Genomic DNA, 17,837 nt, shown 5'->3' with positions numbered 1-17,837 from the left:
CGGGAAAAGTTCGAGACGAGAAAAATTTGGGATGAGAACAGGTTGGAAATCGGGGAGGTCCAGTGTTGTGAATGTTTTTGTAAAGAATAAAAAAAAATGTACATATAATATAACGGTTAATTATAATTCAGTCCCCAAACCTAAACAAAAATTAATGATCAGTCCCTGTCAGAAAAAAACTTTGTTTAAACTCCCTGGGCCCACATGTTTTGTTTCAGATAAAATTTGGTACAAAACATGAAAAATATGGTACAAATACATAATATTTGAGTATCAAATGTGTTAGATCTAGTATAAATATATGATTTTCTAGAACTAAAAAATATTGATATTAATAACAAATTTATCTTATTTGGAGGAAAATCGGTACAAAACATTGAAAATATGGTACCCATATGTGATTTTTGAGTACCTAATGTGTTAGATCTGGTACAAATATATGATTTTTGAGTACTCAAACACATGTTGCAAGTTCACATTAATAAAGATGTTTAGATTTTATACTCAAAATTATATTTTTGTACTCGATCTTAAACAATTAGTGTTCAAATATCTTATATTTGTATCATATTTTCAATGTTTTGTACTTAATTTTATTCGAGTAAAATAATGTAGACCGAGAGAGTGCAAACAAATTTTTCCTCACAAAGAAACCGATTCTTAATTTGCTTTTTCACCCATAATATAAATATGGTCCTTGATGAGAAATAGTTTGCTGACACGACAGAAGAAGAGATGTCGGACGAGGAGCATCACTTTGAATCGAAGGCGGACGCTGGTGCCTCCAAAACTTACCCTCAGCAAGCTGGAACTATCCGCAAGAATGGCTACATAGTCATCAAATCCAGGCCTTGCAAGGTCCCTTCTTCCTCTGTTTTGTTTTTCTGATAGATTGGACGCAGGTATTTGGATTTCCCACTATCTTTGGATTCTGTCCTTCAATTTTGAATTGGGTTTGTGTAGATTTTCTCAGATCTTGATGGGTTCTGATACGAAAGACATACATTCTTTATTGTGGTTGTGGTTAGATTTTGCGTTCCGTCTGGCGTCTGCTTTGTGTATTGTCTTATTTTATATCTATTTGTATTTTTCCATTTATAATTCGTCATTTGATTGTTTACGTTGAATTGGCGGCTTTTCCCCAGTTTGTTTCTGCTCTGGCGAGGCATATTCTTTTGATGTTTTTTTAGGTTTTGTTTCATTCGAAACTCTTAAAACATCTCTCACAAACAGGAGAAGCATAAAATTTTTCTTTGTCCTGAAAAAACTCAAATTTATGTTTAACCCTTTATTGTTGGATCCATAAGTACGTTTTCTTATTTCCATCTACTTAAATTCCAATTTAGCTCGTGTAAAAAACTGATTTTTGCTTTGTGCTTGGCAGCTGAATATGAAAACGTCGTACTTATACATGTGCACACAACTTCATATAGCTCTCCTTATCTGATTCTTTCTTCTTTAGCTTTTTACAAATTCTTATGATAGATACCGAATGTGTGGCTATCAAAACGCAGCAATAAGTTATTTTTTGTCCTTATGAAGTTGGTTGAAATCATTCTTTTTGAGTAATAATGTACTTGGATAGGATCTATCTTATTCTTCTACTCGAACCATTTTCTGCGTGCATATATACCATGTCATAATGTAACACGAGGGATCTTCGCTTGGATTCCCATATGTATAATTTTAGGACCAATTTTTTCTGGTGTTGATGGGGAGGATAGGGACTTTTTTGAAATCTATTGTTTTAGGTTCTCTACGGTGTTATGTGTTCTTTCAAATTATTAGATTGAAGAATCAGTGCTACCTTGTCTTAGAACACTTTTGGCTAGGGAAGTTACCTTATGGACACATACACTTGTGTTTGGCCTGTAAGCATTTATAAGCTGGAACTCAATGACCTAAGAAAAATTTGCTGCTCACTGGCCACCATTGAATCACCTTCAATTGCAAAATAATAACGATAAATAATTTGTCCGATTAACAAATCACTCAATAAATAAATGGGCTTAAAAATTCATCACGTGGAAATTGAAACATTAAAGTTTTCTTGATATATTCATTCAATCATGTAGGAAACACGTGTGAGTTGTGTAAATCATTACTTGAGTATGATGTATTATGATTAATGCCATTGCATTTGTGTTGTTCATTTACTTTGTTTTCTGAGATCAGCGTCCCAGAAAAATTATATAAATGCCACATGTGGAGAAAGTTAGTTTATACTTTATAGGACCTGAAGGCATATATACAGCTTTTGTAACAACGATGTCTTGTGATAGATGTTATCTCCTTGATTTTTACATTCAAACTGATATATCACCTTGTTGATCTTGAATAATTTTTTAAATTTCTAGCTTATGGTCTAATAATTATGAAAGCATGGTGCTTGTTTTTTGAATTTTTATTAATCTTATGCATTATTTTTCTTAAAACCGGCTGCTTCATTTCCCTTAAGCTTATTCTTTTGTTGGATCATTTTTCTCTCACAATACCTTGTTAACTACATGTTACTATTGTTGTTTGTACTTGATTAGGTTGTCGAAGTCTCCACCTCAAAAACTGGCAAGCATGGCCATGCCAAGTGCCACTTTGTGGCCATTGACATATTCAATGGAAAGAAACTTGAAGATATTGTTCCATCTTCTCACAACTGTGATGTAACGTGCCATAATTTTTTTCTTGTCAATCTATTGATTTTTTTTTAAAGCGCCTTCCTTATATAGTCACTTATAATTATGGCTAATATTGTTTGTCAATGTTCTTATAGGTGCCTCATGTTAATCGTACCGATTATCAGCTGATTGACATCTCTGAAGATGGTTTTGTAAGTTACTCTTCATTAGGCAATTTCTGCGTAAAAAACAAATATGATCATCAGTTAGTGTTTTTGTCATTAATTTTCAAAGTTGAATGCTTCTTTGTTTGTTCCATAGAAACTGTAATATTTTGAAGAATTTGTTCTGGCATTGCACTTTAAATAATGGTAGAAACACATCGCCAATCTAGTATTGTCTTGGGTTATGGAAAAAAAATTTGTTGGAGAATGTAATAGATGTTTGTTTTATGTTCTGAATTAGAGAATTTTAACTGTAGATGCCACGTCTTGTAAGAATTTGTTCCGACGTTGTTGTGACTTTAAAAATATTTAGTGGTTCTATAATGTATGAGGCGATTTAACATTTAAAATTGTAATTGAACTACAGAGTACTTCTAGATAGAGAAAAGTTGAAGTTAAAGCAATGACCATGTTGGGAGATATAAGATAAAAACAGATGAAAATAGAGGCAGTGTTTACTTTTATTTTTAGCGTTTTTGGAGTTTGTTTTATGAAAATGTTTTTTGAAGTTTGTATTTGAGAATATATTGTATGTATGCTTATATTTTCTGAAGGAGATACTTATTTACTGTACATGTCATATTATGGAAAAATGTGGTGTGTTATTTAATTTTAGTGCTTGCGATATCTAAAATCTTTTAAAATGTAGTATGTTGGATAAGATTATAATATAATAATAGAGCATTTTTAGAGAGTGGTAAAAAGTTGAATTAAATTTATATCTAATACTTGTGTTGGAGTAGTGAGGTGAAAACAATTATATTTTAAGGAGAAAATGAAAATGACATGATGATTGTGTTTGGTTTTATTTCTGGAGTTGGGAAATATTTCCATGGAGAGGAAGCCAAACAAAGCCATAATTTTTGAGAGATTGTATTGGAGAATGGGTTTTATGTTTGGTTTGATTCCAGGATACAGAATTAGAGATAGAATATTTTAAAGAAATTTTCAAGCATTGCCCTTTTTTCGTCGCCTAATCATGTCGAATCTACTACATGCTGTAGGTCTCCCTTCTGACTGAAAATGGTGGCACCAAAGATGATTTGAGGCTTCCTACCGATGAAAGTCTTCTTGGGCAGGTGAGCATATTCTAGTTAGTAAGCTATTTCTTTGGTTGTCGAATAGACTGCTACTGAGACTTGAGGCTCAACTTTTCTGTACAAACGTCGAATTTTTGGGTTCTCTTTTTGCAGATTAGAAGTGGGTTCGAGGAAGGAAAGGACCTCGTGGTGACTGTCATGTCCGCAATGGGAGAAGAGCAGATCTGTGCCTTGAAAGACATTGGTCCCAAGAATTAATATGTTGCTCCTGCTTGCAATATCTGCAGAACTCTTGAAAATACAGTGGTCTTTGGAATGATAAATTGTCTGTTTTATTTGGATTTCCATTGATGAAACCTTTTTTAAAGAACAACTATGTGACATCCCTCCTGGGAAATTAACTTCATTTTTGGCACAATGCATCTGTGTACAAGCCTCTATAGCTTTTACTAATTGTTTTTGTTATATTTATGACTATTTGAGCCTAGATAGTGTCGCAAATGTTTTCTAGCATATATTCGACGATGTTGAGGTAGTTGTGGTGTGATCAAGACGCGAATGCAGCATTTTTTTTTCATTTTTCGGTCAAAATTTTCCAGAGAAATTTGGATTTACTTCTATCTTTGAGTGAGCTTCCTCTCCCTCCGCATCCTCTCTCAGGTAGGTTGCCTCTGTTTCATAATTCAGTGTTGGCTGAGGTTGATGTTACCTTTGGAAACTAGCTATTATCCATGTTGCAGACCCGTTCATATCGAGGTATGCACGAAACTTCTTGGACAGAATTTGTATTTCGCTCGCACAAACATGTCATGAACCGTATTGCTTGCATGGTTGCTTCACACAATTCATCAAGTAGAAGCATTACAGAATTCAATATCATGATGTGATACTGATTCTCAGATAGGCTTAGCATGAAAATTCCTAAAACATTCGCTTTCTTGCTTTGCTAAATTCTATCTTCCACATCTTTCAGACAGCACACGAGCCTTGGTGTTGAAATAATTTGGATTTGCCTACGTCTCTGTCATGTTCAATCTGAAAACAGATTCATGATGACTCACTCTTTTATGAAATACGGACCTGTACACTAGTATTCAAGGAAAACACTCCGCCACTGTATGTATTATCTTTGTTGATTTGGTCGTCGGAGGAAGAGCCGTGAAAACCACCCGACACTACCTACTTGCTCACATATGCCACATCAAGCAACGATAATCAAATAATGGCAACGAGCAAAAGAGACAGATACCAGAACGAATCAATCAAGTGCGGATGGACACATGCATGGCGTGTACGTGGGGTGGGTAAGACAGTTCGACTAGGTTTCGACAGAATTTACGTTTTGACAAAAGAGACATCATCAATCATCTAATGGTTCTTACTGCCCCTCTCATGCTTCAAATCAGTGATTTTCGGTCGAAAGAATTATGACTCAAAAGAGTAATCAAACATCTGCATATATGTATTGCCACTTGTCTCTTCCACTTCCACCCACACCCACCAGTTTTCAATGATACACATTCAACTGTGTTATTGTACCAAATCACACATGCTTTGGAGTCGTTGAGGTTGGCCAAAGATCACGTTGTCTAATTTTGTAACATCGATTCGCACATGTGTCTGGTCCCTGTTGCATATATACGCTTTTGTTCTAACGAACTCTAGGGTGCGGGGAACCCATGTCATTCTTTTTATTTATTATTTATTTTACCTTTGGATTTTTTTTCCCCTGAGAAATTGGGGAAATTTTTGCAATATATGTCATGAAACTAAACTAAATAACCACAACTGCTAACAGATTAGCATTTATTACCTTATGAGTTCACTATATATTCATGTGCAAGAGCTATCAAAGCATTTGATGATGGCAGCTGTCACCTGAAAATGGAAATACGAACAAATTAAGAAGGTAGATAGGCTAATCTTGTGTAGGCAAACACATCATCAATTTTTATTATTTTTTTTTATGAGTCGGGGCGGGCCAAGAGCTAGACCCGATCAAAATTATCATGGCTAGCTTTTCCGGCAGAAAGAACAAACATCCGCCAACTCTAGCTTGTCTGATGTGTGTGTGTATATATATATTAGATTATTATATATTATTATAATAGAAAAGTGCAGTATATTATAATAGAAAAGTGCAGTGTCTACGGGCAACAAATATTCATGTATTCGTTTTATTATGATTCGTAAAATGAATAAATAATAATATATATGGCTAGCAACATTCAATGATTATATATTATTTGTGTCGATGCTGGTAGATCTGAATCTCATGATATTTTTTAAAAAATCAGAATTACTTTCCGGAAACTGAAATCAAAATCTTTTTTTTTTTGGGTTCCAAAACTAGTAATAACGCCCCAAAACTCATTTGATCTTCTGTTCAAATCCCAAAAGTTGGATTATACAGAAAATTCTTCCACCTCGTTGTACGAAACATAACTAGATCCGAACTCACATACTTGTGCTTCAGTTCTAAATCTTGAACTATAATAATAAAAAATAAAAATAAAAACCAGACCCTGAACCATTAATTCATGACAAGTCCATTAATTCATAACAAGATTTAGGACCGTAATAACTATATATTTATTGCATTAGAGTTCTTTGATGAATTCCTCGAGTGAGGATGGTGATTTCTCACAAGAGTAATTTTGAGATTTATCGCGGGTTCAGAAGTCAAGCAAGTGATCGCCGAATGGAAATCCACTAAATGTATTCCACTGTTGATGGGTGGTTGTGCTACTGCTTGGCTCAGTCGATTTGTTTGATGCTAGGCCTGACTTCGAAGATTAAATTGGTTGGTATTTATACTTTTAAATATAACTAATTATACATTTGCAAAATAAGTAAAGGAAAAACTGTAATTTTGGTTTTTGTAGGTGTGTCACACTCACGCCAATGAGTTATCGAGTACATCTTATATGAAACGCAATGAAAAATAATATTTTTAACATAAAAAATAATATTTTTTTCGTAGATCGAGTCACACTCACGCCAAAGACCCATCTCTCAAAATTGACGCGTGAAATGAGCTTGTACGAGTTTTCTTTATAAGTAATATGTATTAGATATTAACATGTTTAAATACATAATATTAAGAATCGTTCCATTAATCCATGGTATAATGAATAACATCGCACTTAACATGGTTTGAGAATCCAATATGTTTTTTGATGGTAAGAACTTATGAGTTTATTAAGAATGTGGTATATCGTTTTTTAGAAGATTTACCAAGAGATTAATTAATGATGTATCAAATTCTAATTTTTTTAGGTTAAATAACAACATATTTAAATTTAAATTAAATACTTTAAAAACATTTTTAGTGTTTTATTAATGAAAAAAAAATTAAAGTATATGTTTGGATAAAATTTTTATAAAATATTTTTAAAAATATTTTTTAAAAAGTGTTCTCCAAGTATAGTTTTTAAATAACGCTTCAAGGTGTTTTATGTTTTACAATGATACTGTAGAATACAAATATGAACAACATTATTTTTGAAATATTAAAAATATTTTTATAGAATAATTGTTCAAACACATATTTATTCTTAAAACAACTTCTAAAACATTTCATAAAAAACTTCAAAAGAATTTGATAAAAAAAAGTTTACAAGTACATGTCCAAACAAGGATTAAAAAAAAATACATATCTAAACGAAACTTATTGATTTTTTAAGTAGGCCTAATGACGTCATGTTATATTATTCAAGAAAAGGCTGTGCATGTAATTAAGAATATTTTAATTCAATTATTAAAGTAGGTTTCTCTCCCTGTCAATTAAAGATAATTATTTTAGTGTTGGACTCGATAAGAAGAGGGAATCGTTGGTCAAAATTGCTCGATCACAAATTAGAAAAGAATAATATTCGATTACTTTCAATAAAAAGTGGAATTATTGTGGAATTAGGAGCTTGATTGCAAAGTACATAAACTAATTTATTTCCACTAAATTAGTGGAATTATTGATGAAACGACTAGGGGATTGATCATTAGTGGGGTTCTTAAAGGAATATCTTCCACTTATTGCTTTAAATGCTTTCCAATCTCATGATTGAACTATGGAAATCTATAATTTTATTATACAATTTTTAATTTTTTTTTTGGAAAATTACATATATCAGCTACGTCAAATCTCAGATTTGCTGATAATCCCTAAGATTTTTTGAACTGATAACCCCCTGTAATATCAATTTCTAGATCTATAGCACACGCACCCTTTCGACTATGTTTTGTACTGCACACGCTTGTAGTGCGAATATCCAAGTTTTTTTCAATAAAAAATGTCTAAAATACCCTTAAATAACTCTTATGAAATACGAGTTATTACTGAATAAAATGTAAAAATACAATTCACTACTAAAATATATTTCACGTACAACTAATATTAAGATAAAATAATTATATATAATTTTTTATTTTTATTTAATTAAGTTGATTATTTTATTTAATTAAATATAAAATTATAAAACAAAAATAATTTAATTATTTATTTGAGTAAAGGCATTTTTGTCATTTTAATTTTTTATTTGACTAAATTTTAAGTTAAGATGCCGGTGCTAATTTTTTTTCCCCTTGTTTTTGTCCAATATAATACGCCATCATATATATATATTTAGTTTTCTTTTCTTTTTTTAAAAAAAAACCTGTGGTAGATTTTTTTTATTCAAATTAAATCATTTCATTTTGAACTTTTGCACTCAAAAATATTTTAGAAACAAAAAACTATTTTTCTAAAATTCGAACGCAACCAAAATCAATCATTCAATTTAAAAAAATGAAACAAATTTTTCTCCATTTCTTTTATGGTACTTCAACGTGAGTAAGGATCTTATAAGACGATCGAACTTATTCATATCTACAATAAAAAGTAATAATGACTTCATTTTTTTTTATTTAGAATACACTTCATTTGTGTGTGTGAATTATAAGGGAAAACTGCAAATTTGGTCCTGTATGTTTGTCACTCTGCGATTTTGGTCATCTATGTTTTCATATTTCAGTTTTAGTCCTATATATTTTGATTTTTGGCAATTTTGGTCCTTTTTATTCGAAAATGCTTAGGTGACACTGTACACGTCAGCTCCACATCAACACTGAATTGGTGCCACGTCAGCGCCACGTCGGAAAAAAGACTAAAATTGCCAAATAAATAAAGATAGCGGACTAAAACTGAAATCTGAAAATATAAAGGACTAAAATCGCAAAGTGACAAACATACAGGAATAAAAAAGCAATTTTCCCGAATTATAATGTCTCATTTTCATATTTAATGTTACTTTTCCTTCTCTTTTACCAATTTAACTCTATTAAATTAATAGCATTAATTACTTGTGTAATTATTTTATTTTATTAAAATCTTCATTAAATAATGATTAGAAAATTTCTTTGCAAAATTTATTTTGCCAAACACTTTCTTAATATTTTTTAAAAATAACTGACCATAAAAAAATAAATAAATAAAGTGGGTGTGCAGGCAGCAGGTCAAACTGATCAATATTTATAATCAAAATTAATACTTTTGACATAAAACATAATAAATATTCATAAGTGATTGGATTAATCTTAAAAATTAACTAATGAAACAATCTCATAAAAATTTGTGTGGTTCAACCTCATATTCATAACCTACGTATAAATATAATATCATGTAATTCTGGTGAGTATTTTTTTTTTTCCGTTCATGAATTATCGTTGCAGCTAGGTCGCAATATAACCCATAGTCAATTTGACTCTTTCTATAGACCCAACATAAAAAAATTACAATGGCTTTTGTTTTATTTTCTTTTTTAAAGACATTATATTATTTTTAACAAAAAAAAAAAATTATGTGAGAAGGTCTCACGGGTCAATTTTGTGAGACGGATATCCTGTTTGGTTACCCATAAAAAAATATTACTTTTTATGTCAAAATATTACTTTTTATTATAAATATGAATAGAATTAACCCGTGTCTCACAGATATGAGACGGTCTCACAAAAAACGTATTCTATTTTTAATGTAGTTGACTATAAAATCTTATCAGAGGTACTAATATTAATTTTAATTATTTTTCCCATTTCACCGGTTAAGACCTATATTTGAAAGTATTTTCAAAATTTCCATCGACATTTCCCAACCGCCATCATTGATTAGTTGGTAGGAAATCACCTAAATGCCCATTTAGATAACACAATCATTTATTATTAACATCAATCATCATCGGAACTCCGAGCCAAATTAAAGCAGAATAAAAGAATGACGTGCAACAGGGGTTTTATTCTTCTCATCAAACGAAGTACGTACGAGTGTAACCATGGATCAACAAGCCGTCCACGCGGTAGCGCGTCACGTTAACCCTTGAACTAGAACATGGAATCTCGATGTACCGGTTGGCCGGGTCGTTCTCCGATTAAGACCGCACATGACCAAATCGTGGTGGCCTCGAAGGAGCGATGAGGCGGCATGTGGTGAAGGTCACACCCTCTTTGGGTGACAAAATGGTGGTTTTGGTGGGGCCGAGCTAGCCACATAATATTTGACAATTATATTCCCGTTTCTCTTTGGGGAGGAGACAACGATTTTCATCGACTAGCATTGGTCAGCATTGAGCCCCCCCCCCCCCCCCCCCTATGAATTATTTACGGTTGGATCAGCACAGAATGTTTTTATACCTTAATTAAATGTATGTTCCCCATAAAAATAAGCATTTCGGGAACTTTATTTTATTTTTCTTCGGCTTGGAGTCGGAAAACCGGACCGATATATAACTCACACGATATCTCTTCTCATGATGTCGAAATTTTCCTCCGGGTTCGGTCTGGTAGAGCGGATCTCCAAATCTTCAACAAACCAGTTCGGGTCGGGCACGACGGTGTTCTGCACAGACAGAAACTAGGTTAGGGGGCGCCGAAGGTGTTTTCGGCGTGATCCCTCCGATGCCTAAGTCAGTGCTCGAAAGTGAAAGAGCTTGACAGAAAGTAAGAACAAAAGAATATGTGTGAGTGTGTGAACAAGAAGTGAATAGAAAAGATGAATGAATAAACCATGAACCATACCTGTATTTATAGGGGCTGGAGGGATAAGTTACCTTGATGAGGTAGAATATGTGTTAGAGTAGGGCTCTACTCGGGTAGAAGCCCTGACCAAGTAGGACTCTAACATCAATTTAAAGATAATATCAAATCTTAGATTCATAAGATATTGTCCTTATCTGTTGATGATCTTCATGTGCCCGAGAATAGTGGAAGGTTCCAGATATTGGGCCTTTCCTGGGCTCGGGTCGGGCTCCAACCATATCAGTTAGGGCTCAAGCCCATGAATTCATGATTATGATCTTATTCCTTAACAGAGCCATTTCAGACTGGGCTTCTCATAAAATAAGACTAGATGTGTCTGAATTATTGGGCTCGGATCGGGTTAGACCCGTATATTTTTTAGGGATATCAATAGTACCTCCCCCTACTGGTCTAAAGAAGTATGAAATTTAGACCATATAGTCCTCTGACCGGACCCCGAGCCCCATATATTATGCTTGTAACGTAATATACCGCAATGTGTTTTCTGTGAACAGTCCGGATCTCGATCCTTGTCATGTGTTTTCTCTGAATGGTCCGGATCTCAATCCTCATCATGTGTTTTCTCTGAACGGTGAGGATCTCGCAACTGTACGATTCCCGAGAGATTCCCTGAGTGACGTGGCCCGCCCTGAACCGCTGATCCAGGCTATCATCGGTCGGTCAAGATCAATTCAATCCTCCTATAAATAGGACGATAAAAAACTTTATTTTTTACTTTTACAGCGTGGGCGTTACTCTGTCAAAATTTCGAGAGCTCTCCCAACCCGAGCTACTATTCCCGTGTCCTTTCCGATCGGTCAGTTATCAAGCTTCTCGTTTATAATTCCCGACCAACCATCTTTTTACGTAAGTTTTTCTATTAAATATTAAGTTAAGATGTCCTCCCCTGATGAGTCCAATGTTAGGGAATTAGCCCTTTTTGTAGATGCTCCTTCCTCTCCTCATCCCGAATCCCCTGAGCCTTCTGATCAGGCAGGATCGGATGCCGTCCCGAGCCCTTCTGAGACTCGGGAGGCTAAGATGAGGAGACTTCATCGGCTTAGGAATGACGAAGCCCAATTAAGAGAAGATGGGAAGCATTGGTTCGAAATACTTGCTTCCCATCTTAGTCCGGGCATGGGTCCAACCATTAGAGATAGGTCGGGCATGCCCGAAGCCTACACATTGATAATCCCGGGATGTCATGACCGGGCTCATAAACCCCCCAAGGGTTTCCTAAGTTTTAGCCTAGACCAAGTGAAAATGGGTCTTAGATTTCCAATCCCGCACATCATTTTGGCCTTGTGCCAATTTTTTTTGTGTATGTCCGAGCCAGTTGACCCCTAACTCTTTTAGCTCTATCTTATCCTTAGGAGTCTTGTTTTGTTTTTTTCGGATTCCCTTAGATGTGGGGAATTTTACCAAATTCCTTCAGATCAAGAAAACAGCCCCGGGTCGATTTTATATTTCTATCCGGCCCGAGTACAAATTTTTGAAGGGAAAACCAAGCTCTCATAAGGGTTGGAACAATAGATTTTTCTTTGTTCGTCCTGAGCCCGAGCAGCCTTGGAAGTGTCGATCTAACTGGGCAATGAATTTTACTTCCCCTGACTTTCCTATTCCACCCAGCCATAACTTCACTAACTTTCTTGCTACCCTATCTGAAAAAACCTTCAATATCGAGAGCCTAATCAAGGAAGACCTGATTTGCTAATATGGCTTTTGTAGGAAAGGGATAGAGGTTCAGGGTGATTTAGGTAGGGGTACTTAACTTTTTTAATCATTTTCTTCTCTATTCTCCCGTGCACTCGTGTTAACCTTTTCTTTTTCTTAATATACAGGCGAAAAAATAATCGAAGCTGAAATGACGGCTGACTTCCGAGCTGCAGCCAAAAGATTGAAACGAAAGAAACCCGAGGCCTCCGCGGAATCTGCCATTGAATCCGAACCGCGCATTCCCGAGCCGCAATCCAAGAAAACTTCCAAGCAAGTTCGGGGGGATGAAGCCCCTAGTAAGCAAGAGCCCATTCCCCAATCCAGTACCGCTTTTCATGGAAAGGGGAAAGAGAAAGAATTCATTGATCTTGGCTCCCTTCCTGAGCACATGGAGCGAGGTGATCCCGACCACCCCTATAGCCCAGGGATTTCTTTCTTTGCCCAGCCAGACCAGCCCGGGAGCCTGAACATTTTGTAGCACATGGTCTCTACTGAAGATCTAGAGATAGTTCGAGCAGTCCCGGACAAGGAGGCTGAGGAATCCTTGGCCCTTTATTTTATGCAGGTAATTCCTTTTCACTTTCCCTTAGGATTTTTATTCTCTCATCCTTGAATAATACTTTGACCTTTTCATTTGCAGACCATGGTCTGGGCGGGAGAGGTCACTGCCCGATCTTACAAGGCTCGAGTTGACCATTCTCTAAACCAAGATGCTCTTGTTAAGCAGATAACCGTACTGACCAGGCAGATCCGTGACAATAGAGACGCTCATGGTCAAGAAGTACATGACATGAGGTCGGACATCGAGACTACTCAGGACGGATGGGACGGGGCCAAGAAGCGCATCAAAGAGTTGGAAGATGCTCTCCTGACTAAGGATCGGGAGTTTGAGGCTGGATGGGCCAGGAAGAAAAATGATTTTCTCACTTCCTCTGATTTCGCCGACCTGTGTGCTGAGAAGAATGTTGCTTTTTTCGAGGATGGCTTTAAGGGGTGTCTAGCTCAGATCCGGGCTGAGGGCTATTCGAAAGCCAAGCATCCTTTCTCCTCCCTCGACCCTGCCAAGGCCTTGGATGACTTGCCTGATGAGGAAGAGAAATCTGAGCAAGAGGAGCCTGTGTGGGAGGAAAACGAGGTCGAAGCCAAGGATGATGCTGCCCCTTGATTTTAATTTTTTGATGTACTCGTTCATTGTTGAAACAATGTTCCAAACAAGTTTTGTTTTCCTAGACCCTGTGCGGTTTTGTTTTAGTTTTCCTTTTCATTTCATGAACGACCCGTGCTGGGCATTTTGATATGGCGTGCCAAATTTCATTAAGTATTGAATACCTTCCTGAGCTGTAGATCTTAACAAAATTTTACCGTGTTTAAATGAATTCCCGAGCTGGAATTTTGACGAAATTTTGCTATTAAATAAATTCCCGAGCTGGAATTTTAACAAAATTTTACAAGGTATCGAATGACTGCCCGAGCTGGAACCTTAACAAAATTTTGCTAAGTATTGAATAAATTCCCGAGCTGTAATTTTAACAGAATTTTGCTAAGCGTTAAATGAATTCCCGAACTGGAATTTTAACAAAATTTTGCTGTGTTAAATGAATTCCCGTGCTGGAATTTTAACAAAAATTTACAAAGTATCGAATGAATGCCCGAGCTGGAACCTTAACAAAATTTTGCTAAGTATTGAATAAATTCCCGAGCTGTAATTTGCCATACTCGATCAATTGTGAGTTGAGGCTTGAGCTTAAAATATACGATGGTTGTCGAGCTGAACGGGCTTTGTTTTCGACCACGTATGGCGTGGCGAGTGCCGAGCTGGTCGGGCTTTGTTTTTGACCACGTATGGCGTGGTGAGTGCCGAGCTGGTCGGGCTTTGTTTTTGACCACGTATGCGTGGCGAGTGCCGAGCTGGTCGGGCTTTGTTTTTGACCACGTATGGCGTGGGAGTGCCGAGCTGGTCGGGCTTTAATTTGACCACGAATGGAGTGGTGACCACGAATGGCGTGGTGAGTGCCGAGCTGGTCGGGCTTTAATTTGACCACGAATGGCGTGGTGAGTACCGAGCTGATCGGGCTTTAATTTGACCACGAATGGCGTGGTGAGTGCCAAGCTGGTCGGGCTTTAATTTGACCACGAATGGCCTGGTAAATGCCGAGCTGGTCGGGCTTTGATTTGACCACGAATGGCGTGGTGAGTGCCGAGCTGGTCGGGCTTTAATTTGACCACGAATGGCGTGGTGAGTGCCGAGCTGGTCGAGATTTAATTTGACCACGAATGGCGTGGTGAGTGCCGAGTTGGTCGAGATTTAATTTGACCACGAATGGCGTGGTGAGTGCCGAGCTGGTTGGGATTTAATTTGACCACGAATGGCGTGGTAAGTGCCGAGCTGGTCGGGCTTTGATTTGACCACGAATGGCGTGGTGAGTGCCGAGCTGGTCGGGCTTTAATTTGACCACGAATGGAGTGGTGAGTGCCGAGCTGGTCGGGCTTTGATTTAACCACGAATGGCATGGTGACCACGAATGGCGTGGTGTTTGACAAAAATATGTCGTTTTTTCATAAGTAATTTCTAACATAAATCTCAAAAATTAAGAAATAACAAAAAGGACTAGTACTACTATTAAATTTAAAAACAAAAATAACAAAATAACTCACAACCCATTACTCCTAAGAGGTCGAGTAATTCCCCAAATCTGGTCGAGACTCTAAGAGTAATACTTCTTCAAGTGTTGGGCATTCCATGGCCTTTTTCCTCTCTTTTCTTGGGCGTCTTCCAGATAATAAGCGGCCACTCCTGCCTTTCCTATCACCTTAAAGGGTCCTTCATACTTTGCATCCACCTTACCTCTCTCTCCATGGTGTTGAATTTTCCTCATAACCAAGTCCCCTTCTTGAAAGGCTCGAGGGTAGACCCGTTTGTTATAGGCTCGGGTCATTCTTTTGCAATAAGCTGCCAACCGAACTGCTGCTCTAGCTCAATTTTCTTCAATCAGATCCAAATCCATGGCCCTTAATTTATTGTTGTCAGGGCCGTAGGCTATTATTCGAGCGCTTTCCAGTCCAATCTCGGCGAGCAGAACTGCTTCAGTCCCATACACCATATTGTATGGTGTCTCGTCCGTCCCGGTCCTTGTTGTAGTTCGGTAGGACCATAACACAGATTGAAGTTCATCCACCCATTTTTCCCGAGCTAAATCTAACCGGGTCTTGAGTGCTTGCACGATAGTTCTATTAGTAACTTATACCTGCCCGTTACCTTGGGGATAAACGACAGACGTAAAAACTTGTTCAATCTTCATCTGCTTGCACCAAGCTTGGACCTTAGAACCACATAATTGTCTTCCATTGTCTGATATGAGTCTGCGCGGTATTCCGAACCGACAAACAATATTTTTCCATAAGAAATTTAGCACTTCCTTTTCCGTGATTTTTGCCAAGGGCTCATCCTCGACCCACTTTGAAAAATAATCAACTGCTACTAATAAAAATTTTCTCTGACCCGTATTGACTGGGAAAGGTCCAACAATGTACATTCCCCATTGATCGAAAGGACAAGAAACCACTACTGCTTTCATAAATTCCGCGGGATTCCATTGCAAATTAGCATGCCTCTGGCAATTATAGCATGAGTTGACCAGGGCAGATGCGTCCTTCTTCATGGTGGGCCAGAAAAACCCAGCTAGGAGAGCCTTCCGAGCTAAGGCCATACTACCCAAGTGATTTTCACAACAACCTTCATGTACTCTCGTAAGACATAATTAGCTTCGTCCGGACCAAGACACTTGAGAAGAGGTTGGGAGAATGAGCTCTTAAAAAGTATTTTATCAACCATCACGAAATGTAAGGCTCTTCTTTTAATTTCCCGAGCCTTCTTGTTATCATTCGGGAGTTCATTCTTAGTTAGGTATTTGTGTATGTCATACCTCAAATCCCCTTCCAATACATCCGCTATTATGTCATCTAAACTTTCAAGTTGGGATATCATTTATTTTCCCTTCAATCCGGGCTCAGATTGTTCCCCTACGGAACTTGCGAGACGGGCCAAGTGATCGGCCTTTGTATTTTTAGTCCTCGGGATCAATTCCATAATGAGTTCGATAAAGTCTTCCTTGGCTTTGTCCAATGCTTGAGCATATTTTATCATCTTTTCATTCTTGGTTTCAAACTTTCCCTTACTCTGTTGTATGGCTAACTGTGAATCTGAATAAAGGGTAGCTCGGGATATACAGAGATTCCGAGCAGCCTTTAGTCCGAGCAAAAGTGCTTCATATTCTGCTTCATTATTAGATGCTCGAAAATCCAACCTTATTGAGATGTTAGTTTCCTCACCCCAAGGTGATACTATCACAATCCCGACCCCGCTTCCTGTTTGACAAGATGATCCATCTACAAATATCTTCCAATGGTCTTCTTGTTCTAACTGGACAGTATCTGCTAAGAAGTCAGCTAGGGCTTGAGCTTTGATAGCAGTTCGGGGCTCAAACTTTATATCATACTCACTTAACTCTGTAATCCACTTGATCAATCTTACCGATGCATCTGGGTTGGCCGCAATTTTTTCCAAGGCGCTGTTGGTAAGAACAATGATCGGATGAGAGAGGAAATAGGGCCTTAGCTTTCTGGCTGTAATGACGAGGGCCAGAGCTAACTTTTCTTGTGTCATGTAGTTAAGCTCTGCTCCTTTCAAGGCATGACTGACAAAATAGATAGGTAGATGATTCACCCCCTCCTTCCTGACCAGGACCGAGCTAGCAGCTCGGGGTGTGACAGCTAGATACACAAAGAGCTCTTCTCCCTGTACTGGTTTGTTCAACACTGGTAGTTTTTTTAGATATGTTTTCAACTCTTGAAAAGATTTTTCACTTTGTTCATCCCACTCAAAGTTTTTAGTTTTTCTGAGTGCTTTGAAGAAAAGAAAGCTTTTGTCCGCCGATCTTGAGATGAACCACGCCAGTGCGGCAATCCTTCCTGACAGCCGTTGGACTTCCTGAATGTTCTTGGGTGACTCCATATAGATAATGGCCTGAATTTTTTCCGGGTTAGCTTCAATTCCTCTCCTGGTAACCATGTACCCCAGAAATTTCCCGGTTTGAACCCCAAATGTACACTTGCTCGGATTCAACTTTAGTCGATAATCACGCAATGTTTGGAATTTCTGAGTCAGGTCGGCAATGAATTGTTTAGCTGTTCGGGTCTTG

The 17,837-nt window shown here is 37.1% G+C and overlaps 1 protein-coding gene across 1 annotated transcript; it reads left to right on the top strand.

The window, feature by feature from the left end:
- Window positions 1–706: 706 nt before the first annotated feature.
- On the top strand, window positions 707–4,414 carry LOC140887160 (eukaryotic translation initiation factor 5A-3-like). Its single transcript, XM_073294231.1, has 5 exons — window positions 707–858; window positions 2,538–2,660; window positions 2,771–2,827; window positions 3,844–3,918; window positions 4,033–4,414. The coding sequence occupies exons 1-5, from the start codon at window positions 736–738 to the stop codon at window positions 4,135–4,137; spliced, it is 483 nt and encodes a 160-aa protein (XP_073150332.1). The 5' UTR covers window positions 707–735; the 3' UTR covers window positions 4,138–4,414.
- The last annotated feature ends 13,423 nt before the right edge of the window (window positions 4,415–17,837 follow it).

Source organism: Henckelia pumila, chromosome 3 (genome assembly GCF_033568475.1).
Source record: "Henckelia pumila isolate YLH828 chromosome 3, ASM3356847v2, whole genome shotgun sequence".
NCBI lineage: Eukaryota > Viridiplantae > Streptophyta > Magnoliopsida > Lamiales > Gesneriaceae > Henckelia > Henckelia pumila.
Note: the sequence above shows the minus strand (reverse complement) of the source record. Positions and strands in the feature narration are given on the sequence as shown.